Source organism: Bubalus kerabau, chromosome 1 (genome assembly GCF_029407905.1).
Source record: "Bubalus kerabau isolate K-KA32 ecotype Philippines breed swamp buffalo chromosome 1, PCC_UOA_SB_1v2, whole genome shotgun sequence".
Classification (NCBI taxonomy): Eukaryota; Metazoa; Chordata; class Mammalia; order Artiodactyla; family Bovidae; genus Bubalus; species Bubalus kerabau.
In genome coordinates this window covers 52,349,857-52,369,513 of record NC_073624.1, presented here as the reverse complement: position 1 = coordinate 52,369,513, position 19,657 = coordinate 52,349,857, and the positions used below count along the sequence as shown (strand labels likewise).

Here is a 19,657-nt window from a genome sequence, read left to right as displayed (position 1 = left end):
ATTTACTCTCCAGTGCTGTCAAATAGTTTTAATATTTTGTCCAGAGTTTATAATTTTTATCAACAAATGAGTCTGATAGGAGCTACTCCCATCAATTCTGAAACAGAACCATTCTAGTCTATTTTTATGACTTTCTGTTCCCCATCCCATTGATTTGTTTTCCATGGTTAACATGGTTTAATGCCATTTATTTTCTAATTTTTAACATAAAGAGTAAAAGTAAAAATGTCACATATATGTAAGTTATGAAGGTGACAAATTAAATCACCTCAAATCCACTAACAGTTTAAGTAATTCTTAATAATTGACCACTAATTGCCATTTCATTTACTTATATATTTCTTCCATACTCTGTCCTTTTCTGTCTCCTACTATCCTGAATTTGTGTACTTATTGTTTTCTTTTTTATTGTATCATTTATTTAAAAATTTTAAAATATTTATTATAGTACGTTTTGCTTTTTTTTATTGAAGTATAGTTTATTTAGTGTTGTGTTTAAGATGTACAGCAAAGTGATTCAGTTATATATGTGTGTGTGTGAGAGTATACTATACTTATATTCCTTCTCAGATTATTTTTCCATTTTAGGTTATTACAAGATACTGCATATAATTCTCTGTGCTATACAGCAGGTCCTTGTTGTTTATCTATTTTATATATTGAGTATGTATCTGTTAATCGTAGCTCCTAATTATCCTCTCCCCACCCTTTCCTTTTTGGTAACCTTAACTTTGTTTTCTGCATCTGTGACTGTATTTCTGTTTTGTAAACAGGTTCATTTGTACCATTATTTTAGATTCCACGTGTATCATACTGAGTGAAGTAAGTTGGACAGAGAAAAACAACTATCGTATGATATCACTTATGTGTAGAATGTTTTAATTTCATTCTTTTACATGCAGCTGTCCTGTTTTCCCAACACAACTTATTGAAAAGACAGTTTTTTTCCACTGTGTGTTCTTAAATATGTTTGGCTGCACTGCATGATGTGTGGGATCTTAGTGCCCCCACCAGGGATCAAACCCACACCGCTTGCACTGGAAGTCTGGAATCATAGCCACTGGACTGCCAGGGAAGTTCCCCTATTGTGTATTCTTGCTTCCTTTGTCATAAATTAATTGACCATAAGCGTGTGGGTTTATTTCTGGGCTTTCTGTCCTATTCCAGTGATCTCTCTTGTTTATGCTAGTGCCATACTGTTTTGATCATTGTAGCTTTGTAGTATAGTCTGAATTCAGGGCGTCTGATCCCTTCAGCTCTGTTCTTTCTCAACATTGTTTTTTATTAAAACAGTTCAAAAGTTTCTCTCTTTAAATGTGGTGATTTAGTTGCTAAGTTGTGTCTGACTGTTGCAACCCCATGGACTGTAGCCTGCCAGGTTCCTCTGTCCAGTGGGATTCTCCAGGCAAGAATACTGGAGTAGGTTGCCATTTCCTTCTCATTGGGATCTTCCTGACCCAGGAATTGAACCTGGGTTTCTTCCGTTGCAGGCAGATTCTTTACTGACTGAGCTACAAGGGAAGCCCCAGATTTTTTAAATAAAGATTTCTTTAAAATTTTTATTTTTGGCTGTACTGGGTCTCTTTGCCGCACACAGTCTTTCTCTAGTTGTGGTGAGTAGGGCTGCTCTCTAGTTGCAGTGCATCTAGTGCTTCTCATCATGGTGGTTTCTCTTGTTGTGGAGTATGGAGTCTAGATATGCGGGCTTAGTTGCTCCTCGGCATGTGGGATCTTCTGGACCAGGGATTGAGCCCATGCCCCCTGCATTCTCAGGTGAATTCTTAACCACTGGACCACCAGGGAAGTTCCCTTAGGATTGTTTTGGCTATTTGGGATCTTGTTTCCATACAAGTTTTAAAATTACTGGTTCTAGGTCTCTGAAAATTGCCATTCGTAATTTGATAGGGATTGCACTGAATCTATAGTTTGCCTTGGGTAGTATGGTTTTTAACAGTATTGATTCTTCCAGTCTAAGAGCTCAGTATTATTTTTGTATGTTTGAGTTTTATAAGAATAGATTCATATCATATACATTCTTTTGCAACTTTTTTCTTCACTTAACATTGCTTTAAAGATTCATCTATATTGTTTCATGTCACTGTATTTCACCTTCACATTCAATGTGTAAAGGTATGATACAAATGATAAATAACCCTTTATGCATCCTACTTATCAAGGCCATTGTATGACTTTTCTTTTTTTAAAAGATTAACCTTCTTATTCATATTTTCTCTATGAAAGAGTTTCTGCAAATAGGATTGTCCAGTCATGGAATCTAGTTAAACCTTCAGCTTGACTGGAGAGTGTCCAACTAGTTTCCCAAGTATTTGTACATTGCATTGTATGTAAGACCTGATGGTCTGTATCTCGTGACTTAGTGTGAAAATTGAAAAATTTTTGTCTTGTCTAGTGGGTGCAAAGTGCTATCTCCTTGTGGGCTTAATTTGCATTTCCTTCATTGCTAATGAAGTTGAGTCTTTATGTTTCATGTACTTATTAATCATTTCTACTTTTTTCTTAAATATCTTTTGGGTTATTTGTATTTTCCTCATTAATTTTAAGATTTTTTGGGTGTACTTTGGATCCAATTTTTTATGAGTTACATGTGTTGGCTGGTATCTTCTTACTATTATGGGATCTTTTAATTACAGAAGTTTGTAACTTTAATTGCATTCAATTTTGTCTGTCCTTTCTTCTTTTCAGTTGTACTTCTTATACTTTAAACTTATGCCTTTGTTATTTGTTCTTTAGTCTATCTGGAATGGATTTTTGTGTGTAGAGTGAAGTAAGGAAAGGAGTTTCATTTGTTTTTGAAATGAATAACTGATTTTCCTAGCATCATTTATTTGTAGTCTTTCATTTCCTTACAGATCTAAAATGCTAAATGCTAAAATTTCTTTACCATATAATAAATTTTAATATATGTGTTGTTTATTTCTGGACTTTTTGTTCTGTTCATTGGTAAGTTTATTTATACATTAATCAGTTCACTTGCCTTCTTTTTCAGGATTGTCTGTCCACTCTAGAGTCTTAGCTTTTCCATATTAATTTTAGAGTTATACTCCATTTTCATTAAAAACCTGGGGATTTTGATTAGAGTTGCATTGGAATTGTAGATCAATTTGGGGAAAACTAGTAATCTTAAAATAGTCTTCTCATCCATGAATATTTTCTTCATTTATTTAGGTTTTCTTTGATGTCTTTCAATAAAGATTTGTAATTTTCTCCATGAAAGCTTTGCATCTCTTGTTAGACTTACTCCTTAGTATGTTAGGGGTTTATTTTGGTAGATATTTGTAATATAAATAAGAAAAACCTCAAACCTATATAAAAATTAGCTTCCATGTTTTAATCACACAACTTTGGCTATCATCAATAGAAGTTAATCTGGTTTTATCTTTGTCCTCTTCAACTCTTTTCCTACTCCCCCCATTCCACAAATTCAGTTGTTTAAACAAATCCAAACCATCAAATCATTTCAGCATTTCAAATAATCAAATCACATTCTGTAAGTACTTAAAAATGTGTCTCTAAAAGATACAATTTTTAAAAATCATAACATAATTTTCACACATAAAATTTTTAAAGAATAATTGCTTAATGTCATTAAGCATCAATATCATCACTCATCAAATTTGAATATTATGTATTAGATTTCCCTGATTTCTTTATATTGTTGTATAAAGTAGGATTATTCAACTAGAATCCAAACATGTTTCATATATTGCATTCAGTTGATGTCTCTTATTCCTTTTGATCAGTATGTAGTCTGTGTGTGTCTGTCTGTCTTTGAAAAAACTGGACCTTTTTTGGTTTTGCTTCTACCCCCTCTCAGTGTGAGTTACCTTTGCCTGGGATCCTCGGCAGAAGGGTTTCCTGCCTTTTCTCCAGTGACTTAAGGGTTTCTTCTCATGTAAGAGGAAGTCCAGGGAAGTAGATAGAGTTTTGATGCTTGTTGCAACAAAGGGGTCATTCTCAGGTCTTCTTTCTCCTTCCAGTCTTTCCTGAGCACTCGTGGAATGAACTTGCAAGTGTGGATCCTCTTGTGTCTGGAGCGCGGAAGAATTCTAAGCTTTCGTGATAGCTCACATTTGGCATTTTAGCAGTCCTGAAAATTTTAGCTAATGTCTTCTTTTACGGCACACTCCTGCTCTGTCATGTGTCTCATCTCTCCTTGGAGAGGCTCGACACCTTTGCAGTTTAGTTCCCCTGGTTGCCTTACAACTTACCTCTTTGTTAGAGTCAAGAAGTTTTATGATTTTGTAGATTCATCTTTTTTTAAAAAGGTTATCAGGGTGGGAAGGATGTTGTCTTGTGGCTTTCCACATTCTAGGTGGAAGCAGAACTTGCAAAATCTGTCTTAAGCTTTGCCCTTCCCCTCCAAGGTGTAATCTCCAACCTGATTTTTATGGTGTTTGTGTCTTTCCTTTTCATTTGGCCTGCTAGTTATCCTTCCTAAACAATATAGCTGATTATTGTGCTGGGTTTTGAACCCTGTATAGAGTCACATCATATATATTCTTTTGGGTCTGGCTTCTTTCACTCAATATTATATTTTTAAGATTTAGCCATGATTTTGTGGCCAGTTATTTTTTTGGCCATTTTCAATGCTCTTTAGTATTCTGTTATATGAATATACTACAATTTGTCTAACTAAATAGTATTTGTATGGTATCCAGTTTTTAACTGATACAAATAGTGCTGCTTTGAACATCTTATATATGTACCGTGATGCACATAAAGACATTTTTGTAGGGTAGTGATTCTCAAGGGTACCCTTTCCCCACCAGCAACAGTGGCATTCCTAGGAACTTGTTAGAAATGAAAATTCTTGGGTTCTACTGTAGACTTAATGGAATCAGATACCAGAGGGGTATGGCCAGCAATTTGTGTTTTAATAATCCCTCAATGTGATTGCTACTGCTAAGTCACTTCAGTCGTGACCGACTCTGTGCGACCCCATAGATGGCAGCCCACCAGACTCTGCTGTCCCTGGGATTCTCCAGGCAAGAACACTGGAGTGGGTTGCCATTTCCTTCTCCAGTGCATGAAAGTGAAAAGTAAAAGTGAAGTCGCTTAGTCATGTCTGACTCTTCGCGACCCCATGGACTGAAGCCTACCAGGCTTCTCCGTCCGTGGGATTTTCCAGGCAAGAGTACTGGAGTGGGGTGCCATTGCCTTCTTCTTAATGTGATTACATGCAGGTTAAAGTTTGAGAACCATGGCTATAGAGGATGTCCTTATGAGAGGAACTTTGGGGCCTAGGGATGGGCAGAAACTACAAACTGATTGTTAGTGGTTATACCAGTTCACATTTTTACCAGTGATGCAGGAAGGTTCAAATGGCACCCATCCTAGGTGCTGGCAGAATTTTTAACATTAATTTTTCTCCCCTGATCTTTTGTGGGTTTTAATAGTCTTTATTTGTAAAGTTAAAAATTAGGTCAGTGGAAACTTAGTCTGGGAGTGGCTGGTCTAAATGTCTTTGAATGCAGGGATTATGTCATCATCTTTGCTCGTATTTTCAACACCAAGCATAGTGATAAGTACATACATAAGTACATGTTTATCATGTTGAATTTTTAAAATGTGTTTTTCCCAGTTTTAAGCAGTTTTTTCATCAGTTTTTTTAAACAAAGTTTAATAAAGACCTAAAATTTAGTGATGCATTTTGAAAGTTTACCATATACTTTTTTTTTCTTTAGCTTTTATCTCTTCTTTTTGAAGATTTGTTCAAAAAATTTAATTCTGAAATGAAGAAGATTGCAGATCAGGTGATTCCTAAACAAAGAGCAGCCCAGTTTGACGTCGTGAAACACATGCGTCAGGACCAGATTACCAATGGCATGGTGAATGCCATTTCAACCGTAAGTCTTTGATCCCTCGGGCAGAGTTTTGTAACTTATTTGTACATCTGTTCAGTGGGATATTTTAAAGTATTTTGAGAATCTAGGTGGGGAAAAAAAAAATTTATAATACACATATATATTTATTTGAGGATGCTACAAGTCACAAATTTTCTTCTTTGAAATAGTCTGCAGTTGAAATCAGTAAAAATTTTGCTGCTATATGACTGTATTGCCAAATTATAGTTCCTGTTACAATTTACTGAGGCAATAAGGAAATAGATACACTCTTCCATAAAGGAAAAAATCTTTCAGTTTAACCATTAATAACCATTCTTTCAATGGATACTTTCCCCCGTTTTTTCTGTAATAAAGCTGACATATTGCAAGTAGGTTTACTAATGACAACTTTTGTCCGAAACATTGTAAAACGTTTCATTGCATTGTAGGTTCATAGTCCTCAAAGGGCTCTCAGCTGTTCTCATGTGAGCAGTGAATTCAGGCCTCAGCAGCTGCTGTGTATTCAGGGCCTCTGGCTGTTCATCAAGGGTTATCAGATAGGTTTTTGCTCCCTTTCTTAAAGCGTAACATCTATAGGTCTATCTGATAAAGTCTGGTTCACGTTTTGTATGCCAGACATAAAATTAGTTTTATGGATGGGATTTGGTCCCAACAAAAGAAGAGTATATCAGCAGCTGACTTGCCGCCCTGTCTGACTTGAGAAATGTGCAGCAGGTCTGTGTGAGCAGCCCCCACCGTGACAGCTCCATCCAGACTGCAGGCGGCCCGGCCTCTGTGCCTTTCTGGGCCCGTCATAGTCGTGGGGCCCAAACTTGTCTGGAAGTAGATTCCTGGATATTTGAAAAGAAGCCTCCAAAGAGCACTCGAACACACTTTGTTAGAGTGACTTTTTCTTGCTTTCTGACGCTTTATTTTCAGGTCAGAATAGCTGTTCTGAGTAGTCGTATTGCCCCCAAATGACACCTTATTAACTCTGGGAGCAGACTGCTTATTAGGAAAATCAGTAGTGGGCCTTGTTGTGGGTGAACACCAATCTGTAGGCAACTGGAAAAAGATGGGTTCAGTTGTTGAGACTTCACCTTCCAGGACAGGGGGTATGGGTTCAACTCCTGGTCAGGGACCTAAGATCCCACATGTCTAGTAGCCAAAAAACCAAAAATATAGAACAGAAGCAATATTGTAACAAATTCAATAAAGCCTTAAAGGTGGTCCACATAAAAAAATCTTAAAAATTGTGAGTGTTGTCATATGTAGAATATTTTCAACAAATAAATTTTCTCAGAGGAGCAGTTTTAGCCCTTTGTCTGTTTCTCCTCTCTCCCTTTTTTAAAAAAAGAATATTGGAACAAATTATCTTGCTGAATGTCTTGACTTCATCCCCATCTACTTCTTATTTGCCAGCAGCTGCTTAGTTCTCTGCTGAATGTTTGTTTATCTTCCTTGCTCTTCTTGGTCATAAGTCAGTTCACTAGGTTCATTCTCATTCAAAGCATACAAGGACTTAACTGAGCAGTATGAGGAGTTAACTCGTGAGATAAACACATTTGCTCTGTTTCTCTGCTTTGTAATGCATTGTTTCTTCCTAGGTTTTAGCTTTTTTCCACTCTATCAAAACTCAAGTTTTTGAAGTGATAGATCTTCACTGTAATAGTGACTAAACTTTAGTTTGTGAGGAGCTCCTCTGAAGTCACATATTTAAATTCAGACAGATGAATTTTTCTACTGGGAAGGATTTTAATCTGATATCTGGGAATCCACCCCTGAAATTGAATTAAAAATTTGTATTTGTGGTCCTGTGTGCATTTTTCTCAAGAGACAGTCATAGCTTTCATCAGATTATCAAAAGGAAAACGAAGAACCACTATTTAGCAGGTGTAATTTTTTTCCCTTTTGAATCAGAAATACTGAGTCAATCATTTTTTGACATTTTATTTTCTACTTTGTTTTTTCTTTGCATACTATTTTCTGTTAATTCATGTTACCATGAGTTGAAAATTTGATTCCTAACCTTGATCTTTAAATTATCCTTGAGAATATTTAATGTGTACAATTAATGCTTCTGTAAAATAATATATTTAATGTATTTCAGTACTTCTAATGCATTTGAAGTAAAGTAAATTTAAGGCTTAAGATTTATTTCATATAAATCTATTTTAAGATTGACATGATAACCAAAGAAGATAAATTTATTAATGTGAATATGTGCAATTTTTAGCCTTGATTAAGAAGCCTATACTTATTCATTTTCCCTGATAACTGCTATTAGAGTCTTTTTTTTTCTCTTGCTATATTTTTCTCTAATTAAAACTAATTTTGGAAAGCATCCAGATAATGGCACATTCCAACATGAAATTATCTCTTTGAGCTTCAGGCTCATTTTACCTTAAATATGTGTAGAAATTGATAGTATTCTATTAGTTAGCTTATTGCTTCCAGTGAAAGTCTCTGGTTGAACTGACTTGTTCAGAATGTAATTAGTTCTTTAGGAATTACCTGCTCTGATGTGATAATGTCAATCCACTGAAGCATTCTGAGGTGGTTGCTAGATACAGGTAATATTCCTTAAATTCCTAGAAAACCCCAGTGAGTAACTTGGCTAGATTTTAATTGTGATTTTTGATTTCTGAATATATATCATGACTCTAATTTCACAAATAAGCAGTTCCTGTGCAGAGCCTCTCAGAATGACTTCAGGGTGTCAGGCAGCACGAGCGGTCCGGGGTAGTCTCATGTCTCTCCTCTCTCTTCAGGGCAATTGGTCTCTAAAGAGATTTAAAATGGATCGCCAGGGTGTGACTCAGGTGCTGTCTCGCTTGTCATATATATCCGCACTGGGGATGATGACGAGAATCTCTTCCCAGTTCGAGAAAACAAGAAAAGTGAGTGGTCCTCGATCCCTCCAGCCATCGCAGTGGGGCATGCTGTGCCCTTCAGACACTCCTGAAGGAGAGGTAAGGTCCCTGAGGGTCTCTACTGTGTCAGAGGTAATGGCTGTTCTACTCCTGTCCCGTTCCCCCCAGGCTGTATCCTCTCTGGGGTCAGCCATTTATCTGTCAGAGAAGTGTTGATGTAGCCTGTGAGAACATCAGTGTCATTCCCAAACAGTACCTCCAGAAGCCTTTGATTTACTATTAATAGCTCACCTAAAGAGGGGATTCCCTGGTGGCCCAGAGGCAAAGAATCCGCCTGCAATACGGGAGACCTGGGTTCAATCCTTGGGTTGGTAAGGTGTCCTGGAGAAGGGTATGGCCACCCACTGTAGTATTCTTGCCTGGAGAATTCCATGGACAGAGAAGCCTGGCAGGGTACAGTCCAGGGGTTGCAAAAGACTCAGACACGACTGAGTAACACTTTTACTTTCTTTTCTCACCTAAAGAGACATATGGGCCAAATTTTCTTGCTTGTTTTAATTTGTCCCAAGAGTCAAACCACTCAGTGAATAAGGGATAAGAATAGGAAGGAAAATTGGGAGACTCATCACCTTTGCTCACGAGGAGCTCTTTTTAAACAACTCCTTATTTTCCTTGACTCTTCTTAGAGGACGTCAAAGTCACAACTGCAGCCATCCAGAAGCATACAGTCCCAAGACTTAAAGTGGATTCCTGCTTACTTATATAGGAAATGTAAGCAGTTACCTAAACACTAAACCAAGGAGTTTAAATTGGTTTACATCAAGGCACCAGCTACTTCCTGTATCATGGCTCTTTCTCCTTTGTGTTAGCTATCATTGGTTTCACTTGATCTTATTCCTTCTAACTTGTAAACTTCTGGTGGAAGGAACCATGTTGGGTTCACCATTGTATCCCAGGCTCCTCAGTCCAGAGCCTCATTCTGAGTAGAGGTCCCATAAATATATGCTGAATGAATAAATTACTTAATTAGGACAAGTAAAAGATGTATGTTCCGAAGTATAGGAATTTGTTATGACTTGGGAGAGGTAAAAAACAGAAGTCCATACAGGGTTATAATTTTTAGAAATTATCATTTTTCTCCTAATTTATTTTAAACCATATGGAAAGTCATGCTAAAATTGTGCCGCTTGTCAAATTTGCCTAGTCTATACATCTTGAGCTTTGGGACACCAAGTTCCCCAGAGCTTGCTTCAGCTAATCTCATAAAGAAACTGTTTTGTGTATCACTACAGAAGATGGTTTTTAAGAATTAAAGATGTAATCTTTAAATATCACATGTGTCTCAAGTGGCTTTTTTTTTTTTTCTTAATTTGTTGTATTAAGTCCTTCTTTATGTTTGCTTTAAATTTTTTTCATGGGTTGTATAGAAGTTTAAAAGAATGTTTTTTCATTTCCCTTTTACTTTGGAATAATTTTAGATATACCAAAAAAAATCCAAAAGTAGTGCAGAGAGTTTCCATGATCGTTCACCTAGATTCCCTAAATGTGATGTCTTATGTAACTATAGTACGTAATTATATTTATCAACCTCATGAAATTAGCATTGGTAACAGTATTGTAGTCTCTAGACCTTATTCAGATTTTGCTAATCGTCCTATCATGTTTTTTCTGATCCCAAGATTGCACTTTCAGTTGTCAAGTTTCCTTAGTCTCTTATCTGGAGCAGTTTTTTCAGCCTTTCTTTATTTTTTAAGACCAAGAAGCTTATAGAGTACTGGCCAGTTATTTTGCAGACTCACTCTTATTTCAGGCCAGAAGTTTTATGTTCATGTGTTCACAATTATCAGTGTTTTTTTTTTACTCTTTTTACACAACATCATCTTAATGACTATGATATACTCTTGTTGGGAAATAAAAATTTAGGTAAATCAGTTTCTTTGGGGAGGGGACATTTTTAATGCCATCATCATTTCAGTTCAAATAGTACTGAGCATTTCTGTGGCTAAATCTATATCCTCGCTTGTGACTTTAGTATCAGTTCCTCTGAAATAAAGGGTAGGTGCATCCTTCAGGCTTTGTATGAACCTCTGAAGTGTTCCCTGTGAGGCTGCACTTCTATGCCTTGTTGCCAGCAGAGTGGTGAGCTATATTCAGACACTGACCGTATTTTGTGTTGTTCATGTTCATTCTTAAACATGACTGTCTTTTGTTTTTTAGGCATGTGGTTTGGTTAAAAACTTGGCCCTTATGACACACATCACGACTGACATGGAAGATGGACCCATTGTCAAATTAGCCAGTAACTTGGGAGTAGAAGATGTGAACTTATTGTGTGGGGAAGAGCTCTCTTACCCAAATGTGTTTCTCGTCTTCCTCAATGGTGAGTCTGTTGGGGAGGCATGTTGATCATAAACTGTGGGGGAAGGGGAAGGAATTGACTATGTATTTAAAGCACAAATATACTTTTAATTCTGCTGTCAAATTCTCTGCCACTGAGCTCTACTCCCTAAATATACCTTAGTTCTGGACCCAGGTTGGCCTTAACTGAAAGGTAGAAAAAATGGTAACGAACACTTCTTCCATTGACTGGGTCACCCAGGTTCTGAGATGATTTGGCTGTCAGAGCTAAAGGTAAAGGTGCAGAGACCCTGTGGCAGCTGCCAGTGTATCCTCAGTGGAACGAGGTTCAACATGATATTCTTAAGTTCAAGTTAAATGTGTGAGGTGTTCTGCAGAAATAATCAGGTCAGCCCTTAGAGTGAGATGACTTGTCTTCAGCCACTGAGTGAGTGAGTGTCAGCAGGCTCTGCAGGAGGGTCCCTTTCCTTCCGCTCCATCTCCATGTGCTGCTGTCTCACACCCTCCCCATCCCCTCAGGGTCCTCCAGAGATGCTGCAGCAGGTGTGGCTTGGCGGCCTGGGTGTCTGTCCCCTGCCTGGGGTGCTGCACGTGCTCGTCCTCACCTCAGGCCCCACATCTTCTCCCCCTCCTTCCTGCTCTGGGAGGGCTTCGCCATCTACTGTAAAGACTGGTAGGAAGGAAACGGGGCCGTTCACTGCCTGCCTGGTCGGTGAATTCTGGCAGCTCACACTGAATGTGACCTTATCCACCACATTCACCCAGTACCTCCCTGAATCCTCCCACTCACCCTGGGAGCCCAAGTCTGTTCTCTTCATCTCTCAGATAATGACAACAATAGCAGCTTCATGATAGCAATTACTCAGCGCTGTGTCCAGTTCGAAGTACTTTACAGGAGATCAGCTCATTTAATCCTCACATGAACACAGTGGAATGATAGAGCCAGGGTTCAACTCCAGGGCTCTGGAGCCCAAGTTCATGGCCCTGCACAGTGCTGACAGATAAGGAGACAGACTGACTTCACCAGCGATATGCACTCAGCATGTGGTAGGGCCAGCTCTGGATTTGACTCCCCTGCACTGCCCTTGACCCCTCAACCCCTCCACTCTGTTGCTTTCTCCAGCCTTGTGGACTGGCTGCAGCCTTAGTAACAGTATTTCCAAATGACTGCTCACTGCTGGTTATTGTTTTTGTTGAGTAGATATTTTAAGTCCATTCGATGTATTTTTTATTTCTATCTTGAACATTCTTCTTTCTGCTTAGGTAACATCCTGGGTGTCATTCGAGATCACAAGAAGCTGGTGAATACATTTCGACTGATGCGAAGAGCAGGCTATATCAATGAGTTTGTTTCCATCTCAACAAATCTGACAGATCGATGTGTCTATATTTCCTCTGATGGAGGAAGGCTGTGCAGGTAGGTGTGGCTGGAAATAGTTAAGATCTCTTTATTTACTTTTGAAGGAAATGGACTTGTTTTTATTTTAAAAGTTGCTTTAACCTCTTTCATTGTTAAGATAAATTTAATTCAGTTAGCAAACACTTCATGAATATGCATATTGGCTACTGGGGATTCAGAGATTAATGGGAGTCAATCTCTGCCCTCAGAGAACTCAGTCTGCTGGGAAAGGCAGAAATAATTAGTAATAACAACCAACTGTGAAGAGAGCTGAGCGCCAAAGAATTGATGCTTTTGAACTGTGGTGTTAGAGAAGACTCTTGAGAGTCCCTTGGACTGCAAGGAGATCCAACCAGTCCATCCTAAAGGAGATCAGTCCTGGGTGTTCATTGGAAGGACTGATGCTGAAGCTGAAACTCCAATACTTTGGCCACCTCATGTGAAGAGTTGATTCATTGGAAAAGACCCTGATGCTGGGAGGAATTGGAGGCAGGAGGAGAAGGGGATGACAGAGGATGAGGTGGCTGGATGGCATCACTGACTCAATGGACATGAGTTTGGGTGAACTCCGGGAGTTGGTGATGGACAGGGAGGCCTGGTGTGCTGCGATTCATGGGGTCGCAAAGAGTCGGACACGACTGAGCGACTGAACTGATGTGAGTAGTAAGCACTAGCCATTATGCTGCTACTGCTAAGTCGCTTCAGTTGTGTCCGACTCTGTGCAACCCCATAGACAGCAGCCCACCAGGCTCCCCCGTCCCTGGGATTCTCCAGGCAAGAACACTGGAGTGGGTTGCCATTTCCTTCTCCAGTGCATGAAAGTGAAAAGTGAAAGTGAAGTCGCTCAGTCGTGTCCGACTCTGTGCGACCCCATGGACTGCAGCCCACCAGGCTCCTCCGTCCATGGGATTTTCCAGGCAAGAGTACTGGAGTGGGGTGCCATTGCCTTCTGCTCTGTCTGTAAGGCTTTAACCACATTCAACCCTATGAGGTTGGATTATTATTTTCATTTAACAAATGAGGTACTGGAATTTGGTGAGACTAAGTAAATTACCCACAGCCAGATAGTGGTGGAGACTGTTTTTTACTGGAAAGTTCTTAGAATTCATTTTACTCCAGTAATCCTGATTTTACCCACTCTATTCTGGTGCTCTGATCTGAGCTTTAAAGGATGCTGAACTCCTTATTGCCAAATTCAGACTTAAGTTGAAGAAAGTAGGGAAAAACCACTGGACCATTCAGGTATGACCTAAATCAAATCCCTTATGATTATACAGTGGAAGTGAGAAATAGATTTAAGGGCCTAGATCTGATAGATAGAATAGAATGCCTGATGAACTATGGACTGAGGTTCGTGATGTTGTACAGGAGACAGGGATCAAGACCATCCCCATGGAAAAGAAATGCAAAAAAGCAAAATGGCTGTCTGGGGAGGCCTTACAAATAGCTGTGAAAAGAAGAGAAGTGAAAAGCAAAGGAGAAAAGGAAAGATATAAGCATCTGAATGCAGAGTTCCAGAGAATAGCAAGAAGAGATAAGAAAGCCTTCTTCAGCGATCAATGCAAAGAAAGAAGAAAACAACAGAATGGGAAAGACTAGAGATCTCTACAAGAAGATTAGAGATACCAAGGGAACATTTCATGCAAAGATGGGCTTGATAAAGGACAGAAATGGTATGGACCTAACAGAAGCAGAAGATATCAAGAAGAGGTGGCAAGAATACACAGAAGAACTATACGAAAAAGATCTTCACGACCCAGATAATCACGATGGTGTGATCACTGACCTAGAGCCAACATCCTGGAATGTGAGGTCAAGTGGGCCTTAGAAAGCATCACTACAAACAAAGCTAGTGGAGGTGATGGAATTCCAGTGGAGCTATTTCAAATCCTGAAAGATGATGCTGTGAAAGTGCTGCACTCAATATGCCAGCAAATTTGGAAAACTCAGCAGTGGCCACAGGACTGGAAAAGGTCAGTTTTCATTCCAATCCCAAAGAAAGGCAATGCCAAAGAATGCTCAAACTACCGCACAATTGCACTCATCTCACATGCTAGTAAAGTAATGCTCAAAATTCTCCAAGCCAGGCTTCAGCAATATGTGAACCGTGAACTTCCAGATGTTCAAACTGGTTTTAGAAAAGACAGAGGAACCAGAGATCAAATTGCCAACATCTGCTGGATCATCAAAAAGCCTAGATAGTTCCAGAAAAACATCTATTTCTGCTTTATTGACTATGCCAAAGCCTTTGACTGTGTGGATCACAATCAACTGTGGAAAATTCTGAAAGAGATGGGAATACCAGACCACCTGATCTGCCTCTTGAGAAATTTGTATGCAGGTCAGGAAGCAACAGTTAGAACTGGACATGGAACAACAGACTGGTCCCAAATAGGAAAAGGAGTACGTCAAGGCTGTATATTGTCACCCTGTTTATTTAACTTCTATGCAGAGTACATCATGAGAAACGCTGGACTTGAAGAAAAATCAGCTGGAATCAAGATTTCCGGGAGAAATACCAATAACCTCAGATATGCAGATGACACCACCCTTATGGCAGAAAGTGAAGAGGAACTAAAAAGCCTCTTGATGAGAGTGAAAGAGGAGAGTGAAAAAGTTGGCTTAAAGCTCAACATTCAGAAAACGAAGATCATGGCATCTGGTCCCGTCACTTCATGGGAAATAGATGGGGAAACAGTAGTAACTGTGTCAGACTTTATTTTGGGGGGCTCCAAAATCACTGCAGATGGTGACTGCAGCCATGAAATTAAAAGACACTTATTCCTTGGAAGGAAAGTTATGACCAACCTAGACAGCCTATTCAAAAGCAGAGACATTACTTTGCCCACAAAGGTTCATCTAGTCAAGGCTATGGTTTTTCCTGTGGTCATGTATGGATGTGAGAGTTGGACTGTGAAGAAGGCTGAGCGCCGAAGAATTGATGCTTTTGAACTGTGGTGTTGGAGAAGACTCTTGAGAGTCCCTTGGACTGCAAGGAGATCCAACCAGTCCATTCTGAAGGAGATCAGCCCTGGGATTTCTTTGGAAGGACTGATGCTAAAGCTGAAACTCCAGTACTTTGGCCACCTCATGCGAAGAGTTGACTCATTGGAAAAGACTCTGATGCTGGGAAGGATTGGGGGTAGGAGGAGAAGGGGACGACAGAGGATGAGATGGCTGGATGGCATCATTGACTCGATGGACGTGAGTCTGGGTGAACTTCGGGAGTTGGTGATGGACAGGGAGGCCTGGCGTGCTGCGATTCATGGGGTCGCAAAGAGTCGGACACGACTGAGGGACTGAACTGAACTGAACAGACTTCTCTGGTGGTCCAGTGGCTAAGACTCTGAGCTCCCAATGCAGGGGGCCTGGGTTTGATTCCTGGTCAGGAACTAGATCCTGCATACTGCAACTTAGGACCCAGTGCAGCCAAATAAATAAATAAACTAAAAATAAACCTAAGTAGAATAAACAAAAGCCCAAGTCCTTTGGGGAAACAAAGAGGTGGGGGTTGAGTACTATTGCTTTAAAGGAAAAAGGCTCAGGAATGGCAAGAAAGAAAACGTGGCAGCATAAAGAGCTGACACCACGTTAGAGCCTTAGAAGGGCAGGTGCCTTGTAATCACTTGGAAGATGTTTAGGGCCTGTTTCGTTCAGCTGTGTCAGAGACAGGGCCACAGAGACCAGTATGACATGGTGTCTCGTGCTTTGGGGGTATGCAGGGACCTCGGCTGAGGATGTCACCTTGTTTCCCAGGCCTTCACTCAGTTCACCGGAGTCTCTCCTTGAGGACCTCAGATGGTGTGAGGGCGTGAGTCGCTGAGCTTGCAGTGGTTGGGGAGGTGGCAGGAGCTGCCAAGTCTGACAGCTGGGAACCTGGACTGCCTTTGCCTATGTCTGTCCAGCTTCCCTTTCTCCTTCTAGTCGCTCTCCTTGTTTTCCTTAGGATTGCTCTTCCCCACTGGCAGTCTTCTTGGGTTGGTCAGTCAGGTGCTGTCTCTTGCTCAGCCAAAGATCAGGCATATGATCCAAGCCAGGATAGTCAGACTCTCTTCAGAGAGCTTGCATCCCAAGGAGAATAACTGAGAGCAAGACGTGGTCAGAACAGATTCATCTTGGCAGCAGTGCATGCAGGAGACTGCCTACTCCCCCTGCCTTTCTGGATCTTTGGGACTGTTCTGGCTTCTTTTCTTTCTGAGGCTGAGCCTTGCACCTTTTTATTTCATTCTTATTTTTCTAGTAAGTTTTGAGCCTTTTAGTAAATTCCTTAAGATTTTCTTCTTCTACTTAGTTTTTAGTAAATTCCGTCTTTGCTTAAATTAGCCAGCATTGGTTCCTATTCTGCAATCAAAAAGGCCTAATTGAAGCTTATACCCATGTTTGAATCCTGATGTTCCACTTATTGACTCATGTGACTCTTGAGTTTATTACTTAAGTCTCTGGGCCTTGATTTTTCTCATCAGTAAAGATGTAAATAACAATGCCTTCCTAGGATTGATACAAGGTGTGATAAGTGCCTTGTAGGGTGCTAGGCAAACATGGGGTACTTACTTATAGCCACTAACATGGTCCAGTTAAGGGTGGGGAAAACACTGACATTTTCTCGATTACTGTTTTTTTAAGATGTTTCACTACACCCAATATAATATGGCATAGCCTAAAAAGAAAACTAGTTCTTTTTTCATAAGTGATTTTATAATGACCCAACATAGATCTGGCAAGAAGAGTTAGTAGAATTTATGGAATAAAGTGAAAGATAACCGAGGTGGCTCAGTGCAGTCCCTGCCCTTGCCTATCCCTGCTCTGTCACTGCTTCTCAGTCGCTTGTCCTGAGCTAAACTGCAGCCCCACCTGGGGAAGCGTGGGGTTCCTGCTTACCTGATGAGAGGAGCAGCCAGGACTTCAAGGTAGCATCCAGTCATCTTCAGCACCTTGTTTCCCCCTTTTGTAATTGTGCAACTCCTCCCCTTAACCGTCTCCAGGCGCTTGTTAGTCCTGAAGGGCGCGTGGACCTGAGGGTGGGGCGCACACATGCATGCCAGCCCCTGGCTCCTCTGCAGGAACCGCTTGTCCAAATAGCAACAGCCCTTGACAATCCGAGCCGCGCGCCGTCCTTTTGTCGGTGTTTCCTCGCGGAAGCGGAGCCCTCGGAGGCAGGTTCCCACTGCAGTTACAGGTTAATCTATCAGAACGTGTGCACCGAGCCTCTCTGCCTTACTTAAACCCATGATATCACTGAAAATCACGTGAGAAAGCTTTATTCTCTTCAGCCTCATACCCACTCTTTGGTTGTACGTAGCTTTAAGTACCCTGCTAGTGTCGTCCCGTGAGGTTTATCCTGAAGCAAAAGCACTCTAGACAGCTGGCGGTCATCAAACCTTCACTAAAAACGCCACTGTTTTTCTCAGTGACTGTTCTCTGACTGCTGACTTCTCCATATTCCCAGCATGAAATCAGAAGACATTTTTGGTATGATGGCTGCGTTTACAAAAAACATATGATATTTAAGATATTAAAGTTTTTTGGTTTTTTTTTTGCTAGACTTTATCAGGTATTATTTCACATTGCTTTCTCATTCAGAACCAAATATTTCCAAAGATACTTGGACGAAGTAACTGTGTGTGTGAACACGTGCTTGTGTGTGGGCTGGTGTATGTAAAAGAGGAAATAGGCCCCTGTGCTCTCACATTTGTAAACAATACCTGGTGTCCTCAGACAACCCAGAAGCGTGTCTATAGCTTCCCTCACTTCACTATGGTGAATTTATTGGTTTTATTCTTCTGTTGAACTATTGCTGTAAAGCTGTTCTTTTCTCTTCTAGACCCTATATAATTGTAAAGAAACAGAAACCTGCAGTCACAAATAAGCATATGGAAGAGCTGGCTCAGGGGTACAGGTAAGTAGCCAAAAGCAAAACTTCTCAGTCTCCTTAAGACGCATTTATATGATCTAAACAGAAGTAATGGTGTTTGAGCTGAGATTTTACGAAAAGCATATTTTCAGTTTTAGTCTCTTAATTCCTCTCTACCAAATATAACAACCTGTTAAAAACCTTTTCTCTATGTGAGCTTGCTTGGACATAGTAAAAATGTTTATCAGTTTAGATAATGCAGGTTATAGAATGTTGGTGTAAATCAGCACAGATGAAATAGTAGGAGAAAGTTATGTTGATGTAGATACTGGGTCTCTCATATAGGACTTTTTAAATCACAGAAGGTATTTTTAAAAGCGGGACCAGATTAACAAGAATCACAGATTTTTCTAATATTTTGGTGATTTGTGATAACTGTGGTCTAAGAATAATATGTTTCAAGTATCCCAGTGTATTCTTTTTGGGAGAGAAGAATTCTTTGAGGCTAAATGAAAGCACATATCTTCCATTATTGCATATAAAATATGGCAGTAAAATGCTTTGTAAGTGTCCATTTCACCAATATTCTCTCAGGAATTTTGAAGATTTCTTACATGAGAGTCTGGTTGAATACTTAGATGTGAATGAAGAAAATGACTGTAACATCGCACTCTATGAACATACAATTAATAAGTAAGTAGGATCCATAACAGCCATAATTAAACCTGTTCTGATGTTAGACACAGCCTCCTTTTTACATTTCATCTTCAGTTCTGTTGTGTATTCTTAGTAGGAACTGTTAGGAGTATTCTGTTTTATAATGAAACATAATCCATTGCTTATCCCAAGAGTATCACAGAACTGCTAACAAATAATCTTTAGATTTAATTATCCTTCCATTTCATTTTACACATAGTGTGTATTTCTTAAAAGGAATTGCTTCTCTGACTTCGATTACTGACAAAAATTGAACTAATGAATCACGCCATGTAATGGTGTGCATATCTCTAACGGTTGATTTTGTCAGTGGATATCTGAATTCCTGTTGTCAGTGCAGAAATTCCCTATGTTATTTTGCTGTAAAGATATCTCTAAACTTATGTGCAATATTGACATGAAATGTTAAATGTGTCCACAGTGTTTCTTCTAGAACAATGATATTTTTAGAAATATCTGTGTTCCATTTGAAATATATTAAAAGACATTTATATCACATGTTGTCAGATGCTTGTGGCTAAGGTACCACAAGCTTTCCTGATAGCTTAGTCGGTAAAGAATCCTCCTTCAATACAGAAGACCAGGGTTTGATCCCTGGGTCGGGAAGATCCCC

At 39.7% G+C, this 19,657-nt stretch overlaps 1 protein-coding gene across 1 annotated transcript in view; it reads left to right on the top strand.

The window, feature by feature from the left end:
• POLR3B (RNA polymerase III subunit B) overlaps positions 1-19,657 on the top strand; it is a 118,462-nt gene that overhangs the window by 44,424 nt on the left and 54,381 nt on the right. The window contains exons 13-18 of the mRNA XM_055574888.1: positions 5,706-5,867; positions 8,618-8,818; positions 10,937-11,099; positions 12,341-12,494; positions 18,298-18,372; positions 18,922-19,020. Coding sequence (XP_055430863.1) covers positions 5,706-5,867; positions 8,618-8,818; positions 10,937-11,099; positions 12,341-12,494; positions 18,298-18,372; positions 18,922-19,020 — 854 coding nt within the window. The remainder of the gene's footprint in view (positions 1-5,705; positions 5,868-8,617; positions 8,819-10,936; positions 11,100-12,340; positions 12,495-18,297; positions 18,373-18,921; positions 19,021-19,657) is intronic.